This window comes from Ascaphus truei, chromosome 10, assembly GCF_040206685.1.
Source record: "Ascaphus truei isolate aAscTru1 chromosome 10, aAscTru1.hap1, whole genome shotgun sequence".
Lineage (NCBI taxonomy): Eukaryota > Metazoa > Chordata > Amphibia > Anura > Ascaphidae > Ascaphus > Ascaphus truei.
This window is the reverse complement of record NC_134492.1, coordinates 8,500,466-8,518,222: the sequence shown is the minus strand read 5'-3', so window position 1 is coordinate 8,518,222 and position 17,757 is coordinate 8,500,466. Positions and strand designations below refer to the sequence as shown.

General features: G+C 40.1%; 1 protein-coding gene across 1 annotated transcript in view; it reads right to left on the bottom strand.

The window, feature by feature from the left end:
* Positions 1-9,980: 9,980 nt before the first annotated feature.
* ADGRL4 (adhesion G protein-coupled receptor L4) overlaps positions 9,981-17,757 on the bottom strand; it is a 110,498-nt gene continuing 102,721 nt past the window's right edge. Inside the window, exons 15-16 of the mRNA XM_075615726.1 lie at positions 15,566-15,734; positions 9,981-11,936 (exon numbers count right to left, since the gene is read on the bottom strand). Of these exons, the coding sequence (XP_075471841.1) occupies positions 11,874-11,936; positions 15,566-15,734 (232 nt within the window). The 3' untranslated portion in view covers positions 9,981-11,873. The remainder of the gene's footprint in view (positions 11,937-15,565; positions 15,735-17,757) is intronic.

Here is a 17,757-nt window from a genome sequence, read left to right as displayed (position 1 = left end):
ATGTGCAGAGGGTCTCCGGAGCAGAACAGCGTTGGTTTGAGGTCCGGGGACCCCCTGCCCCCCGAGATACAGGCCCCTTTATGGGGTGCCGGTATCCCTCTGGTTTGTTTACAGGTCGCGGTCACGTGATCGGGACCTTTAAACGCCGAGGGATACCGGCACCTCATAAAGGGGCCTGTATCTCGGGGGGCAGGGGGTCCCCGGACCTCAAACCAACGCGGTTCAGCTCCGAAGACCCCCTGCACATGTACACTATGAATAAAAGTTGTTTTTAAATACTTTTTTTGGTGCCGATGTTTGCGCTGAGAGAGCGGCTTGTCTCTCTCAGCTGCAAACATCTATCGGCACCAAAGGCCTATCGGGAGCCTTATCGGGAGCCAGGCTGTATCGCCACAGGTCATCGGCAGCTTTGCTTTCGCAGTGCTTCAGCAGGGATCGGAAGGATTCGGCCCTTACTGAATACTGCGAGGGCAAATCGCCCAAAAAAAACATTTTCGCAATTCGTGCCGAAAATTTTGTATCGGGGCTTACTGCATGAGGCCCTAAGACCACAACTTTGGGGATTGATTAGACTAGCAAATAATAATGCCTGAAAACTGAAAAATGACAAGATACTGAATTGAATACAATATAACTATGAACCTCAATCTCATTTATACCACGTTCTATATAGAATGTACAGTGTGTTGGAATTGAAAAGATATCAGCATTACTAGGTGGAAAAAAACATGGCTAGCATGGCTCAAGGGCAAAGAAATCATGGAAATCAGATTGAACTGGTTTTTCAAATGACACATTTTAGAAGGGGGTAATTATGCAAATATATTTTTAAGATTTTACATTGGATGTTAACATAAATCTTTGTTCTAGATTGACAGGTTTCAATTTTAATTTTGATAAATGAAAGAAAACTATTTTGACTAGTTCTCAAGATTGTCAGCATAATGTTCTAATGAGATGTGTCAACATTTAACTCGTGCAGTTTCCATTCTTATTGGCATCATATATATATATTTGCCTTCAAATATTTTCTGTGCACGCTACCCGTCTATCTGAACAAGCTCCTCACCCCACCACATGCAGCCTTATCATCTGAGATCTGACTCCAAAAGACTGTTCATGGTCCCAAGGTTCAACAAAGTATCCATCCGCTCCTCCTTCTCTTACCATGCACCCCAAAACTGGAACAATCTACCGGAGACTCTCACAGCCGCCACCAGTCTAAGTTCTTTAAAAACGAAAGCTGTCTCCCATTTTAATGTGGTCCGTAACTGTTACATACGCCTATAATATGTATTTTCCTTAACTGTGCATACAATATCTTGTATATAATGTATACCCTGTTCACTTATGTAACTATGAATTTGTAACCATGTATTTGTCATCATAACTCTGTGCCCAAGACATACCTGAAAACGAAAGGTAACTCAATGTACTACTTCCTGGTAAAACATTTTATAAATAATAAAGCTGCCAGGTCCATGGTGGAGATGTTATTTGTCCATTTTGATACATCTCCCTTATAGTTGCTTATTCAATAATCACGGGCAGATACGCCACTTTGGAGCTTTTAAAAAAAAGCCCCATAGTCCTCTTTTTATGATGCTATGAAGACTTTCTCCCTGTGCTGTAGATTTGGTATCCAATCAATGCTAAATTCTTCTCCATCATGCCCAAGACTGCAGCAATCTGAACAGGAGCCAGAGATGAAACAAGTTGCACTGATTGTAGTCTCAAAGTTTAATATATCCCATTAAAATGTAGCAGGAAGAATCTCTTACAACAAATTCAACTCACTGATGAGAGACACTTAGTTGGTGGACTATAAAATGCCTCACTAATAATGCTTAGAACCGGATCCCCAGAGCTCTGTTAAGTCAAGGCTCATAATGTCACATTATCTAACACAATAATGGACAGTATTTTCCCTCAGGTTAACCCGTATCCACAAAACTAATTATGCGACAAATCAATGGCCGTTGTGTATGTCATTAGCAAAGTCTTAGCATCACGTTAGAACAACATTGCGTTAACTTCCAATAACATGGCGTTACGCCGGTCTTACCTAAAAGTGCATTACTCCCATCCAGCCCCTGAAATATGGATTGCTGGAGAGAAGAAGAGAGAAGAGAGAGAGAGAGCGAGAGAGCGTAAATATGCTAATGTAGATATGCAAAGTATATTCAAATGTTTGACATTAGTATCTTTCCCAGGTATCTTTCCACGTATTGTAAAAAGGAGAGTTTGGGGAGGTATATTAGTATATTAGGGTTCTCGGGTAAAATAGCATTCTCTCTTTCCCTTATTTGAGGGTCTGGATGGGAGTAATGCCACCTTGAGATGTGAAGTAAATAACGTCATACTATATCCCTGCGGTAACCTTTGTGGATACGTGTTCTGCATCTAATTTTTACTTACGGCCGTTATAGTTAACACCACCCTCATTGTGGCCGAAAACAGGAGTCAATGTCACGTTATTGAGTTTTTAATATATATGCGTTAAGGCCTAACAAGACATTATATAAATGGTGGCAGTAATAATACTTTAGGTTAATGCCATGTTAACTCACTGAGATCTGTGGATCTGGCCGAAATGTTGCAACATTACATTTACCTTTAGTGTAATTTAACCCTTTAAATGACCCGTGGCATGGTCACCACATCACAGGGTCTGGTACTCCACGAGTTTTGCTCGTTGCCTAGCGGAGATCACTCAGCCCTCCATGTGCAATCTGATTGGAAAAGGACTCATTCTCTTTCATCATCATCATCATCATCATCATCATCATCATCATCATCATCATCATCATCATCATCATCATCATCAATTGGCCAGAAGAGCAGTGGCCCTTGTAGCATTCAAAGAGTTGATGGCTGAGTACTCTTTTCGATGCTTGCTATACATGCAAAGTGCCAGACAGTACCACCAAAGAATAAATGCAAATATGTAAAAGGGGAAAAAGGGATCCCTGTAAATCCCTAAGAACTATAATGTATAGAAATCTGTAGTTCCATGCTCCCAAATAATGAAAAAATTGAAGAAACAAAAGGATTATCAAAAATAATTAATTTATATTGTTGAGGGGAAAAACACATACAGAGGTAGTGAAAAACATCAACAGTGTGCTACAAGCAAAGATGCACGGAAACAAGGTATCAAGGTTTCCCACAATGTCCATAATACAGTACCTCCGAAAAGTCGATCCAGAAAGTGACCTGAAAACTCAAGCCAAATAAGTCCCCAGATATGTAAATATCTACACAGTTAGATGGCTAGCTAGAGGAATATGGAAAATGGACAGAACAAAACTGGATAAAAAAAAGTCCAGAATAAGCTAAATGAGTGAAGGGAAAAGCAAACAGAAAAAAACTACGAGGTGGTGAAAAATCAACAGAGAACAGGTCAATGTAAAGTCAACAGAAACAAAAAATGATCATTATTAAAGGCTTTTTTAACCTCCAAATCTGGTGAGTTCCCCAACTTCTTTTCATAGCAAGCGGTAGTCCACTCGATCATTTTTTGTTTCAGTTGCTGCCTGGATCGGAGGACACCACCGGTTTCACCATTGTTGCAGGAGGAATGGATTAGTGGTGACACCTTGGAAGGAGACGGGGTAAGGTGAAGCTTCTCGGGGGGTCACACAGCCTGGTGGGAATTCAACCTCTCTGTAAGTACCCCGCTTCTTATACCTTGCTTAACCCCTTTGTTTTTCTCCCCTCTTCCTGCATCTATACTTATATGTACCGGACATTGCTATTATCAATTTAAAAGACTGTTATTTGATTCCACTTACCTTTTTGCTTCTAGAGCTGATATTTGTTTTTTTGCTCTGCATGTAAAGTCAATATAAGGGGCAACGTTTCAAGGTAAGGACCCTTTCTTCTGGCGCATTCCCATGTAATGACGCAGAACAAATGCAGGGCTTCCCTTAAAGTAGTTGTACTCCTCGTCAAGTCCAAAAGATCGATAAAAGTAAGTGGCCGCTCTCTCCATCTACTACTCGATAGCCCGGAAAGTGAGCTGTACAGTATAGTGACTACTACCATTTTCTTGGTACACTTTGCTCATCCAGGCCAGACATAGGAATGCCAGTTTGGATTTTCTGTATAACTCTCCATATGTTGTGTTTAGTCATCTGGTTGGTGCACATTTTATTTTTGCACATGTTTGCAGCTATTTATCATTAGATTATACACTTCAATGTTTTTACAACTGTCACATATTGGTGTGTGTATATATATATATATATATATATATATATATATATATATATATATATATTGTGACAAACGCCCCTCTTTTATAGCGCTGACGTCTGTCTGGGTTCTTCCCGACACGGTCTTCTAGGGTTAATTATACTACAAACAGGATCATGCAAAGTATTATATTGCTTAACTCAGGCTTCTGCCTGCTTTATTTTCATCCAAGTAAGGGACTGCAGCTTTAACAGGTGTAGGCAAGAGGCACTCAGACATTTTCATTCAGTGGTTCACTTATATCAGTGTCATAGCACTTCACACAGTGTCACTTTTAAGAAATAAAAACCAAATCATATAAAGAATCCTATCCCTTTCAGGGAACTAACTACACATCAGAATCAGCTTCTAACTGGGAACTAACTGGGCCAACTAACCTGGTTCCACAGCTTAAAACAATGCCCTCTCATTTAGGGTCACTAGATACAGCACAGTCTTTTAGCAACAGCAATAAACATTTGTTTTGTCTTATCTGTTCGTGGTGGGAACACGGTCCCAAGTGTCCAGGCAAATCCTCTGGTACTGTGATACTTGGAGGGGCCATCCACCCCGAACTGGATTCCGGGGAGCAGCGATACCCCCAGCCTCCAGGCTCTAAGGAGAGAGAGTGAAATGCAAACCTCTCTGCTCTAAATACCTGTGCATGTGATTAGAAGAGCAGGTGAGGGAGAACTAGACCCATTGTAATCTGTGGTCTGGATTTTCCATCCAGCTGCCTGAGTTAATGTGAAGCTGTGGAACGGATCATTTTTAACTATTCCTGCACTTTCTGACCTAAAACAGGGCAGAAAGCTGCCTAACATCTTTGGACTATGTGTGGAAGAAGAAAGAAAAAACAGGCGCACACCTAGTGCATTAAAGTATAACAATTCGGTTTATGGAACAATAAAAACAGACATATGCCCACTCACAAGTATACACGGTAATCAAGCAGTTATGAGATAGGCCCTCATAAGCCAATAAAGCCGTCCGACTCAGCAATGGTGTCCTCTCCTGTACACTAGCAGCAACTATTATTCACGTATATTAGACTAATATTTAATCACATTTAGGAACATTAATATATATAATTAATAGTTGTATTTACACATATTAAGAAGCATTACATGTACTTTCATATTGAGGATTCTTCTGTCCTTGCTCAGTAACATCCTTTGCTGCACCATTGACTCCAACTGCTATCCTCAAATTTGGTTAATTATCATTGGATTAACAACAGGTATATATATTTGGACTTGTTGGGTGAAGCATCAAACCCTGTGTTATTTTGTAGCAACTTAAGTGCTGGCTAATGATGTAAGGGGTTAAATGAGTATTTATCATTTATTTTCTATGTTTAATAGTATTCTCCAATTCTTGAGACTTATTCATTAGAGTTTGGATAAACTATTGTTAATTTAAACATATGCCTAATTCAGACATTGTATGTTGTCAGTAATATTATCATTAACAAAATGAAAAACATAATTTAGAATACTCCCAATTACTGTCCTAATAGTGTTACTGAATGAAGTTTAATATACCTAACAATATTTTGTATATATTTCAACTACATGAACTATCAAATGATCACATTCTTTTTAGAATATAGTGCGGTCCTCATAACTAGTCTATTAGGATTTGCACAGCATTAAGATTGAGACAATAGACTGGTTTAACTTTTGTAATTAACTTGTGTAATTAATCTTTTAATTGTTTTATTGGTGTATGCAAAATACCCTTGCTATAAATACTGTGTGGCCACATCCAATGGGTAACCCCTGATGAAGTCATCATAGATGACGAAACGCGTAGGGCGTGGCTAAGGCAGAGGAGACATTTTCCCACGGAGACCTTCGCTACGGGCTGAGAAAAACGCAGGCTGTGAGAGGCAAAGCAGAACAGAAGTCCGGATCCTCCGTTTCCCCCGGTGGTGCAGCAACCAGAAGCAGGCAGCTGAAGGTCCTGGTTCCCGGAGGGGTTTCCTTTTACGGGGCACCCGACCGGGTGGACGTCACTTCCGGTTTGAAGGAGACCATGAGGCTAGTGTACAGGAGAGGACACCATTGCTGAGTCGGACGGCTTTATTGGCTTATGAGGGCCTATCTCATAACTGCTTGATTACCGTGTATACTTGTGAGTGGGCATTTGTCTGTTTTTATTGTTCCATAAACCGAATTGTTATACTTTAATGCACTAGGTGTGCGCCTGTTTTTTCTTTCTTCTTCCATAGGTATCTACAGGGAGTTGTGATCCCTTCTAAACGGGCTGCCTTATACCTTGATGCGTTCACCTGGAACGGGACTCTGTGTGTTTTTTAAGGTTTTTTAAGGTTTTTATGGATTGATACATTGACTCAATACTATAGATTTTTATTTTTTATTTTTGTATTTTTTACATTTTTTCACCTTATAATATTTTTTATTAAAGATATAGTACTTGTAATTTTATATGTAGTATCTTAAAGCAACATAGGTTTATTTTTATCATTCACCTTTCTTAGCCACCCCATTGGTTGTGTGATCATAGTTAGTTAGACTTACTCACAGTTAGCAGGTTACTTTAGAGGCGCTCCTTTGATTTTTTTGTTTTGTTTTGATATATATATATATATATATACCTACATCTATGCAGAAAAGATGGAAGCAGGAACTCCAGGAATTTAGAAAAAAATAATAAAGTTTATTACAAAACAATCAACGTTTCAGCTTTCTCAAGGCTCCTGTTGAGAGCCGAAACGTTGATAGTTTTATAATAAACTACAGTATATTCATGTTCTCTAAAGTCCTGGAGTGCCTGCTTCCATCTGTTCTGTATTCCTGTCCCCAGCGGTTTGCATCCAGGCAGGATACTGTCTTCAGTGGAGTGCCACTATATATCTGTGTGTGTATGTGTGTGGTGTGTGTGTGTGTATGTGTGTGGTGTGTGTGTGTGTGTGTATATATATATATATATATATATATATATATATATATATATATATATATATATATATATATTCTCAATATTCTCAATACCCTCCACAGCTCCATATGCTCACTTTCAAGTTAGTGTTGATTTGTTAAGCATTGGTTTTCAAATGCCAGACTTTGATGTAACAAGTGTTTTGAAATTACTTATAAATGGACAATGTAGAGAGATCTCGAGACAGAAGAATACATGAAAAGACTTGATTATCTAACAAACATGAGAAATATCACAAAATTCATCATCACAAGTATGCTGCAGGCATTTATTACTACACACAAAAAAAAGGTTACTTGAGAAAACATTCTATTATTTCCAAAGAGTCTTAAAGAAATGTAAATTCAAAATGCAGCCTGGTAAAAGATTGTGAGCTGGGAGAGTGGGTGCGGTGATCTTATAAAGCGCTAAGCTAAACAAGATCTCCTATACTGTGACAATGAGTGCATGTTGCAGGGCCGGTTTGATGGCGGTTCCATCGGTGCAGTCGCCCCGAGCCCCGCACTCTTTCCCCCCTCCCCCCACACACACCCCTGATGAAGTCGAAGTTCCGACGAAACGCGTGGGGTTTTTTCCAGTACCCCTACCTGAGAGGTGAGATTACAGAGCACGGAGCACTTTACTTTGAACAAAATCCTGCTGTTAAAACCTGTGTGGCATCTATCAGCTGCTACAGTATACCGGGAGGACCATTGATATCTGGAAGAGGGTGTAATCAGCGCAAATTGCAGATACAAGTTTTCAACCAGTAACCCCCGGGACGCTGCTGGTCAGCGTTGGGATACTCCAGACGGAGAGTTGTAGTGAGTTCCTGTTATTATTGTGCCATCTGGCTTTTGGTCCCGGAAAAATACGCTGGCTAGCGTGGGAACACCATCGAACTGTTACACCATCCTTACATCACTGAATGTTATTCAGCCCGTTACTACACGTGGGAAAACTGCGGCACTTTTAAAACTGCTGCTTCCTCTGAAACACTGGAAAGAGAGGGGATTATCACTTTGGATCATTAAGACGCAGTGCAACTAAGATTCTCTAATATTAACTACATATTGAGGAACTTGTTGTTGGTTCCCTCCCATTGAGGGGTAACTATCTTTGGACATTATCCATTGGATACATTCTTCTATTGTAGTCTAGTATGGGGTGATCGCTCTGCTCTCTTGTATTGGAGGACTAACATCATGTGGGTGTTATATTTTATTATGTAAATATAATTTAGGAGTCAGGTATCAGCGATGTTATGTTATTTGCTTATGAATGTGCACATTCTAGCTCTGTACATTTTTAATATTGTATTTTGTCAATAAATTTGAGTATCTGGAGCAAACATCTCTTGTTCACTCTCTCTCGCTCACTATCTCTCGCTCTCGCTCACTCTCTCTCGCTCTCTCTCTCCTGCTCTCTCCCGCTCTCTCCCGCTCGCTCTTTCTCTGTACAGGAATGACTATCCCGCCTAAAAGAGAAAAATGTGACTCACGAACACTCAGAATCTCTGTAACCGTTAGACATACTGTACAGCAGCTATAAGAAGACAATGGTGCTTGCTATGAATACATGTAATTCTGCAGTGCCAGGTTCATTCACAGATTCCTTCTACAAAGGTGTTTAAGCCCCAATTTTCAGTCAAGGACCTGAAAAGAAGGCAACACATGTTAACTATTCTCCGCATTTAGTAAATAAGCCACTCGGCCTGTTACTAATGTGGTACAGTAACAAGCAAATACTGAATGTGCAAGCTCTCCTTGTCCTTTGATTGCTTTCAATGCCTCTTGCAATTTTTTCCCCATGGAAACGTGCAGTAACTTCTCCTTCCCTTAACAAATCCTTTAATGTGTGCTCTTATAATCACTATAAGAGCCATAGTGACTAAGCCGTGAGGCTTATACCATCTCCAGCATGCTGCAGTCACTATGACCCATTACACAGTCTCACTGACAGGATTACGGCGCTCAGGACTCCGGGCAATACCTGTTTAATGGGGGACTGTGTGAGCAGGAGGGAGAGGAGGGGAATTCGGGTTCTTTTTGTTGCATGTGTGTGTGAGGGTGTGCGCGTGTGTGTGCGCGTGTGCATGTGTGTGTGCACGTATGCCGTTTGCCAAGAACAGGGGCTGTTGTTAAGGCCCTACTACTCCCCTTTGTCTCCCCACCAGGCCTGACTGTCCCCCCTTAACCTATACACTTAAATCATCTGTACGATGTCTTCCAGCAAGAAAGATGTTTTATGGTGTAGCATTGCTTAGTGAATGTGGTCCTAAATACTGTTTTGCTCCTTCTTTTAAAATGTTATTGTGTAAAACATCAGTTTAAACCATGTTGATACTAAATGCTTATTGAACACTTTACTTTGACTATATAAGGACAGATTTGGCACAGTCTATGACTCAGACGTTGATAAATACCTGTAATCCCATTATCCTTGTACGATCTTCTCAGAACAAAAAGCTGAAACACTCCCCAAGTTATTTAAATTATTGAAGTCAGTTAGTAAAACATATATTTAATAGTCCTAGGCAGGTAATATGTGTTTTAGTTAGCAGAACGTCTGTAGTCAGGGCTAAGGCAAGATGTCCTCTTTCCTGCGCGATTTTCTAAGCAAGTAGAATTGTAGACAGCTTAAAAAAAGCGAACTGTTACAGATTGTTAATGATCATTATGTTACCAAAGGCGGATTTCAAAAACAAACAATGTGTAGAAGCTTTATACATTCTCAGCTAAAAAAATACTGTAAAGGAATAAATAAGTATTAAACTGAAGAAAAAAAACTACAAAGCAGATTTATTGAATCACTCAGATAATATAAAATGTAGATGTGACATAAAATGCATACATGGACTGTTATAAGTATTAAAATATATACATACAGTTGTACAACTAGAATTATAATACAAGGTTTAAATTGCCAAAAATGCAATGATCTGGATTTCACTTCGAATGATTTTAATATACAAGAGGTAAATGCAGCAGTGTGATTAGACATTCAAAGAGGCGCAGTAAGAGATAAAACCTTACAATTATCCTAAACATTTTCATAAAAGCATTATTATTCCCTAACCCAGGGGTTCTCAACTCCAGTCCTCAAGACCCACAACAGGTCAGGTTTTAAGGATATCCCTGCTTCAACACAGGTGGCTCAATCAGTGGCTCAGTCTTCGACTGTGCTGAAGCAGGGATATCCTTAAAACCTGACCTGGGGGGCTGGGGGTGGGTCTTGAGAATCAAAGTTGAGAACCCCTGGCTTAAGTAGCCCCACGGCATTGCAGTATGTACAGTAAAGCACACTATTCATGAATACAAGCTCCACAAGGCATTTCAGTATTCAAAGGGTAATTTATTAGAGCAGGGGGGCACAAACATTTATGTTTGTGCCCCCCTGCCTGCTCTACTCCACCCCCCCCCCCTTACCTTCTCTCTGGCATCGGTGTGTCATTTGATGTCGTGTTACCATGGCAATGCATTGCTACTTGACCCTGCGGCGTCATATCGCCAGAAGCCGCCAGAGAACAGGTAATTTATTAGAGCAGGGGGGCACAAACATTTATGTTTGTGCCCCCCTGCCTGCTCTACTCCACCCCCCCCCCCTTACCTTCTCTCTGGCATCGGTGTGTCATTTGATGTCGTGTTACCATGGCAATGCATTGCTACTTGACCCTGCGGCGTCATATCGCCAGAAGCCGCCAGAGAACAACTAAGGCCTTGCGCACCCGGAATTTTTAAAATAAATTGTGCCCCCAGTTTTGTCACTCCTGTATTAGAGTACCCTAACTGGGAAATTGGGGCAATACTGGGGCATAACCTTGCACCCTACTTATCAAGGGAAAATAGCCCATTGCTACGTATGGAATCTTTTTTCTTCGATTGATATGTTGTCTCAGTTTTGCAGCCAAGAGATTTTAACAAATAGCTTTCTAAGTTAGGAGATTAATGGGATCCAGTTAACATAGATCATAGCATGGCTAATGGTTCTGGACAAAGTTTATTGCTACAAATACTTTTTATATATGTGCAGTCACACCAGGTCCAAACAAAATATAGAACCAGAACAATTCATCAATCTGTAGATTTTATTCAAATGTGTAGTTTAATGTTGCCAATTGTCAGTGAATATAAGGCAAATGTGTTCGATACATATTGCAAGTTGATAGAAAGCTTTTTTTTGTTGTTTTTAATATGTATTCTAATAAAGCATTTGTGGATGCTTTAGCAATTTTCACAAATAAGCAGCCTAATTATTACAGTGTTAACATTGCAATTCTCCCTTTGGTGCCGGAAATAGCTTGGGGGATTTTCACAGACTGGGAACAAATAAAACAAATATAATTCTACCAGTATTGCTGTTGTTGCTTGTAGACTATTTTTACTGCTTCTGCTATTTCATTAGCACTCATTTGTACATTCAATATATCCCTTATGACAAACAACGCTGTGCATGCAACTAGCTACATAAAATACAACACTCTGCACTTTTGAAATGGAATAGGCAAATTTATCTACTTAATGCACCAACGACCCTTTCTGCTGTGGACTTGTTCGGTTCAGTGAAAGTCACTTTTATAACTATCATATCCAACATACATTATATCTTGATTGCCCATTGCTGAAATATGCTTCACTGCAGTGGCAGTACAGTCTGTTTTTGTTGTGCTAAATGATTATGGTTCGTCCATCTGTTTATCTCAGACATGTAAAACAGCATGGCACGTTTTTGAATAATCTGTAGTATTCTTCTTGTATCTGAAAAAAAAGGACATTTTCCTCAGAATTATAATATTCAAGTAAAAACTTGTTACCTGCAAAAGAATAGACGTGACCCATGTGGGCTTCACACCCAACTTCAGCATATTTTGACATGAAATCCCTCTATATGTATATTGCATGGATTTGCATTTTGCTTCATCAGTATGCATAGAGTACATCACTCTTATGCCAACTTAAAATGGTGGTCAAAGCTACAAATCAAGATGGATGACTAAAACGTACATATACTGCTCATGCAACTAATTTGATATGTCAAGTAAAATGTCTCAAAATGGGAACAGTTCTAAATAGAAATGTGCAATTGACCCGGTGTTTTTGGTTTTCCCTAAACTACCTTGGTTTTGGTCCTGGCTTTGAATAAGGGGGAAAATGTACATTTTATGAAAAAAATCATAATGGCATGTCATTTGAAATGGGGAACCCTGCATTTTAATGATAGGGGGAGAGGGCAGGGCTAAATCATGGGGAGAAACCCCAACTTTAAATGGGAAGAAGATATAAGAAGGAAGAGAGAAAAACAATGGCAGAGAGGAAAAATTGAACAGGAGAAACAAATACATGGAAGGGGAAATAAAGAGACCCGAGTTAGAAGAGAAAAAGGGACGAAGAGAAAAGAGCTAGTGAGAAAGCTGTGAAGGGGAAGGGTCAGAGAGAAGGATGCTGGGGGGGAAGAGAAGGAAAGAAGTGAAGGGGAAGGGTCAGAGAGAAGGATGCTGGGGGGAAGAGAAGGAAAGAAGTGAAGGGGAAGGGTCAGAGAGAAGAATGCTGGGGGGGAAGAGAATCATGAGAGTTATAGAGATGACAAGAAGGGAACAATACGAGAGACAGGAGGAGTAAAGAAAGAGAATGCTGTGAATGGGAAAAGAAGAGAGACAGACATCACGGTGTAAAAAGAATAGAAAGAGAGCATGTGGGAAAGGAATTTAGAGGAAGCAGAGAGACGAGGGGGAAAGAGGAGAAAAACATTTTGGGGGAGAGAGAATGATATGCTTGGGGAAAGGAGAATCATGAAGGTTAAAGAGAATGACATGAAAGGGAAATGGAGAGAAAAAGATACTGTAGGTGGAAAGAGACAAGGGGGGAGGGGGAAGAAAATGAGAAAAGGAAAAAGAAAAAGTCATTGGTGGAAGATAAACAGTGAATGACATGAGGGGGAAAGAAGAGGAATTCGTGGGTGGAGGAGACGAGAGAGAGAGAGAGAGAGAGAGAGAGAGAGAGAGAGAGAGAGAGAGAGAGAGAGAGAGAGAGAGAGAGAGAGAGAGAGAGAGAGAGAGAGAGAGAGAGAGAGAGAGAGAGAGAGAGAAATATGTTATATTTGTGGTGTCTCCATTCTTCAAATGTGTCCTAAGCACCCAAAAAACAGTTGGTGGATCTAACTACCAATAGTATGTATGCCATCAGCAACAATACTGACAATAATATATATACAGGCATACCCCGGTTTAAGGACACTCACTTTAAGTACACTCGCGAGTAAGTACAAATCGCTCAATAGGCAAAAGGCAGCTCACGCATGCGCCTGTCAGCACGTCCTGAACAGCAATACCGGCTCCCTACCTGTACCGAAGCTGTGCGCAAGCAGGGAGAATATAGAGACTGTTACAAATGTGTTATTTCCATCAGTTATGCACGTATATGACGATTGCAGTACAGTGCATGCATCAATAAGTGGGGGAAAAGGTAGTGCTTCACTTTAAGTACATTTTCGCTTTACATACATGCTCCGGTCCCATTGCGTGTGTTAATGCGGGGTATACCTGTATATTGTGACAACTCACTTTGCAGGGTTTTTTCTCTCAGATGAAAGGCACGAAATATAGGGTTCGCTTATCAGGTTTATTATAAACAGGGAACAAAACCCTTACCTCCTCTCTGGAGCAGAGAGTCAGAGAGGTTGAGGGAGTGAGAGAGTGAGAGAGTGAGAGAGTGAGAGAGTGAGAGAGTGAGAGAGTGAGAGAGTGAGAGAGTGAGAGAGTGAGAGGGTGAGAGGGTGAGAGGGTGAGAGGGTGAGAGGGTGAGAGAGTGAGAGAGTGAGAGAGTGAGAGATAGAGATAGAGTTATATATATATATATATATATATATATATATATATATATATATATATATATATATATATATATATATATATATATGAAAAGAGCAGGAGAAAAAGAAGCCCATAAAGATTGCACTCTGGTATACCGTTGGCAATATCAAAAACACATTTTTGATTTATTGTGAGGTTAATTGGCTCATCTTCTTACATCTGATGTATACATGATTATTACTCCATGTTCTGCTTATCTGGGATTTGTATATAAGCTAGGGACAATCTTCTTTGTACTCCCTGGCTTTTTCAGTGTTACCTTTGACATGACAGGCACTTTAGTCAGCATACTCCTTTGGTTTACGCACAGGGGATCTATGCCATACTTTTAACATTTCTGTGCTATCTTTTATTTCTTTTTGTGACAAATTATTAATAAAATGTGTTTTTGATATTGCCAACGGTATACCAGAGTGCTATCTTTATGGGCTTCTTTTTCTCCTGCTCTTTTCATTCATTTTGGCCCTTTAGCACCACAGACATATCTACCGAGTGTATATATACCCCTGTCAGTTTATTGGTAACCTTTATTGTGCAGTCTTGTGGATGCGGGTCTGTCCTTTCTCTCAACTCTCATATTATTTATATATATATATATATATATATAATATAAAACCGTTCTTTGGCTAACGAACTGCTTTTATTTGTGCGAGATTTCGAGATACACTGATCTCTTCTCGCAGCGGTGTTACAATGAATAAAGCAAGAGAGGTTTAACTTATAAACAGTGCATCCTGGAACCTGTGACTGAAACCTGTCCCTCCCCCCTTTGCGGTATGCGATTTATGACTTGAGGTGTTAAATGGTCCCTGAATGTTAGTGATGTAAGAGTGTGTGTGTGTGTGTGTGTATGTGTGTGAATGTGTATGTGTGTGTATGTATGTATGTAAATATAAATTTATAAAGCAACCACAATGTATACAGCACTTTACAAAAGGCGTGTGTGGAGTGGAAGTTTATATCAATGGTGTGGGTAGGTAAACTTATATTTACACACACACACACACACACACACACACACACACACACACACACACACACACACACACACACACACACACACACACACACACACACACACACACACACACACACACACACACACTCTTACATCACTAACATTCAGGGACCATTTAACACCTCAAGTCATAAATCACATACTGATCAGGTGTAACTCAGCAGCTACAATGTATTCTTATATTACTAAGGTAACATTATCGATTGTTACAATTTGCAGCTCAAACTGCTGGGAATGTTGGCAACAAATTGTCACATAGAGGAAAGTGTTACAAAGATCTTGCACTGTTATGGAAGTGTGTTCAAATCTGCTATGAAATCAAAGGATGCTCAGTATATTACAACTCATTAAAAATAGCATGAAGAGTTGAATAATAAAAACAAATGTCGTAAGTATTATGTAATATTCGAGAACTGATTTGTTTAAAAAACACACACATATTGCTTGGATTGCCTCTTTAAAGCAGGATGTGAGGATTTCTGGGAGCACACCACACTTACTTTTTTGGATAAGACACAAAGAAATATGAAGATAAACATTCCTTGAAATGCGTTGGTTATAGTGAAGAGATATGCTGTGACCACTGATTTATTGACAACATGAAGAACTCCAAACATCCAAGTGGCACCAAGAAGGAACAAAAGGGCGAGGGCCCCTCGTGCGCAGGATCTGTATGGGAACAACATCATTTCAATTACTTAAGGAAGTTCATCTAAGGCAGGGTTGCCAACTCCAGCCCGCAAGGGCTACCAATAGGTCGGGTGTTCAGGATATCATGACTTCAGCTGAAGTACGGACTTATTGAACCACTTGTGCCGAAGCAGGGACTGAATGAGCCACCTGTGCTGAAGCAGGGATATCCTTAAAAGCTGACCTGTTGGTGGGGCTTGAGGACAGGAGTTGGCCCCTCCTAATCTAAGTAACACAAAATGATACAATAGTATATAGTAGTTATGCGACTCACACTTCAGGCTGCGCTGCAGCACCACTGAAAGACGATCGCGTATTTCAAAGTACACTAACTCTTTAAAAAAAATGTATTCCCTTATGGGGACTGCATTACCATATGATTTTATTTTGAATCTACGGTGAGTTACTCCCAGAGGTAAACATATGTCTATAACCATATGATGTGTATGAAAGCTGGAACAATTAGCTGTATACTTTTATGGCAGCTCGTGCATTCTGTATATCAATGGAAAAGGTGTATCCTTTAGCATGCGTAAAGCAGCCATTTCCCCTAACCAACTACTGTAGATACATTTTTGATGATGTTGTTGCAGGATTCGATCCCGGGGTTCCCCCTGAGCTGCAGTCATTTCAGCTCAGGTTATCCCCCTGTTCCCGGGATACCTACTGTACAGTTGAAGTCTTCAGTATTACTTCCTGGTTATTAAAGGAGATTTAAATGGCCGTCCAATAGGAAGCTGCAACTGATGCTACGGCTTTCTATTGGCCTAACATCTCGCAGCTACAGTACAGTACTTTGTTCTCCCTGAAGGGAGGTTTAAAGCTAGTAACTTCACCGGTATGTTGATTGTCAAGCGGGGGTCCCTGGAGCTGAAAATAGTGAGGTTCAGCTGTACACGACTCCCCCTGCCCCCCCTGTTACCATCTTGGAAAACAATGGGGGCAACAACCCCCTCACCCCCAGAATATGGGGTATTGCTGCTATAAGATAGGGCATATTTGGATTTTTGGGCATGCATCCATAACCTTTTTAAATGTTCTTTTATGTTACAATAACTTTAAAATAGTACTAAAATAATTTATTCTAAAATGATAAAGATTATTTGTTTTGACAATTGTATCTATCAAGCAAAAATGATTTGTTAAATTGAAAAGCGACAGATGCTGTCATAGAAGTTATGGGGGCGGGGGCTGTAGACTTGGGGAAAGAGAAACCAAGAAGAAAGCGAGCTAAGTCATTTAACTAGAACCTCAATCTAAATGGATCTCGACTTTGGGGATAATAATAAGTCATGGTGCAATGAAAAACATTACTGAAATATAGTTGGGCTAGATCAGGGGTGTCCAACTCTGTCCCCAAGTGCCATCAACAGGTCAGGTATTAGGGATATCCCTGCTTCAGCACAGGTGGCTCAATCAGTGGCTCAGTTGAAGACTGGGCCACTGATTGAGCCACTTGTGCTGAAGTAGGGATATCCTTCAAACCTGACCTGCTGGTGGCCCTTGAAGACTGGAGTTTGCCGCCCCTGTGTTAGATTATACCATGTGTTGAAAATACACCACCTAAAAGAAAGCTACAGTAAAAAAAATGAGCTTAGAGCAATGTTTCAGGCTGTCTTGCCAGGGAAATGTTGGGCTTGTCATTTGGTGGTTTTAATGTGAGGAGACTATCACCAAACTGGGTACAAGTGATTATAACAAAGCATGGCTAAATAAAAGCGCAAAACACACAATTGTGAAGTGTGTGTATTACAGAACGGTGCAGTTGTGATATGAAAAATACTTCAACAAAAACCACTGGAAAAGTTGTATGATAAACAATGTAGTATCAGCCTCCAATATAATGTCATAAATATTGACTGGTTATGCAATCTAAAGTGGCACCGTTTTACGTCTTATTCTGTATATTGCAACTGTGGCAATAGGATAGAGCAAAGAATATGATATGGTATTACTGTGGGATACGTGTGTATATGATGAACCAACATCTCCTATTTATTCT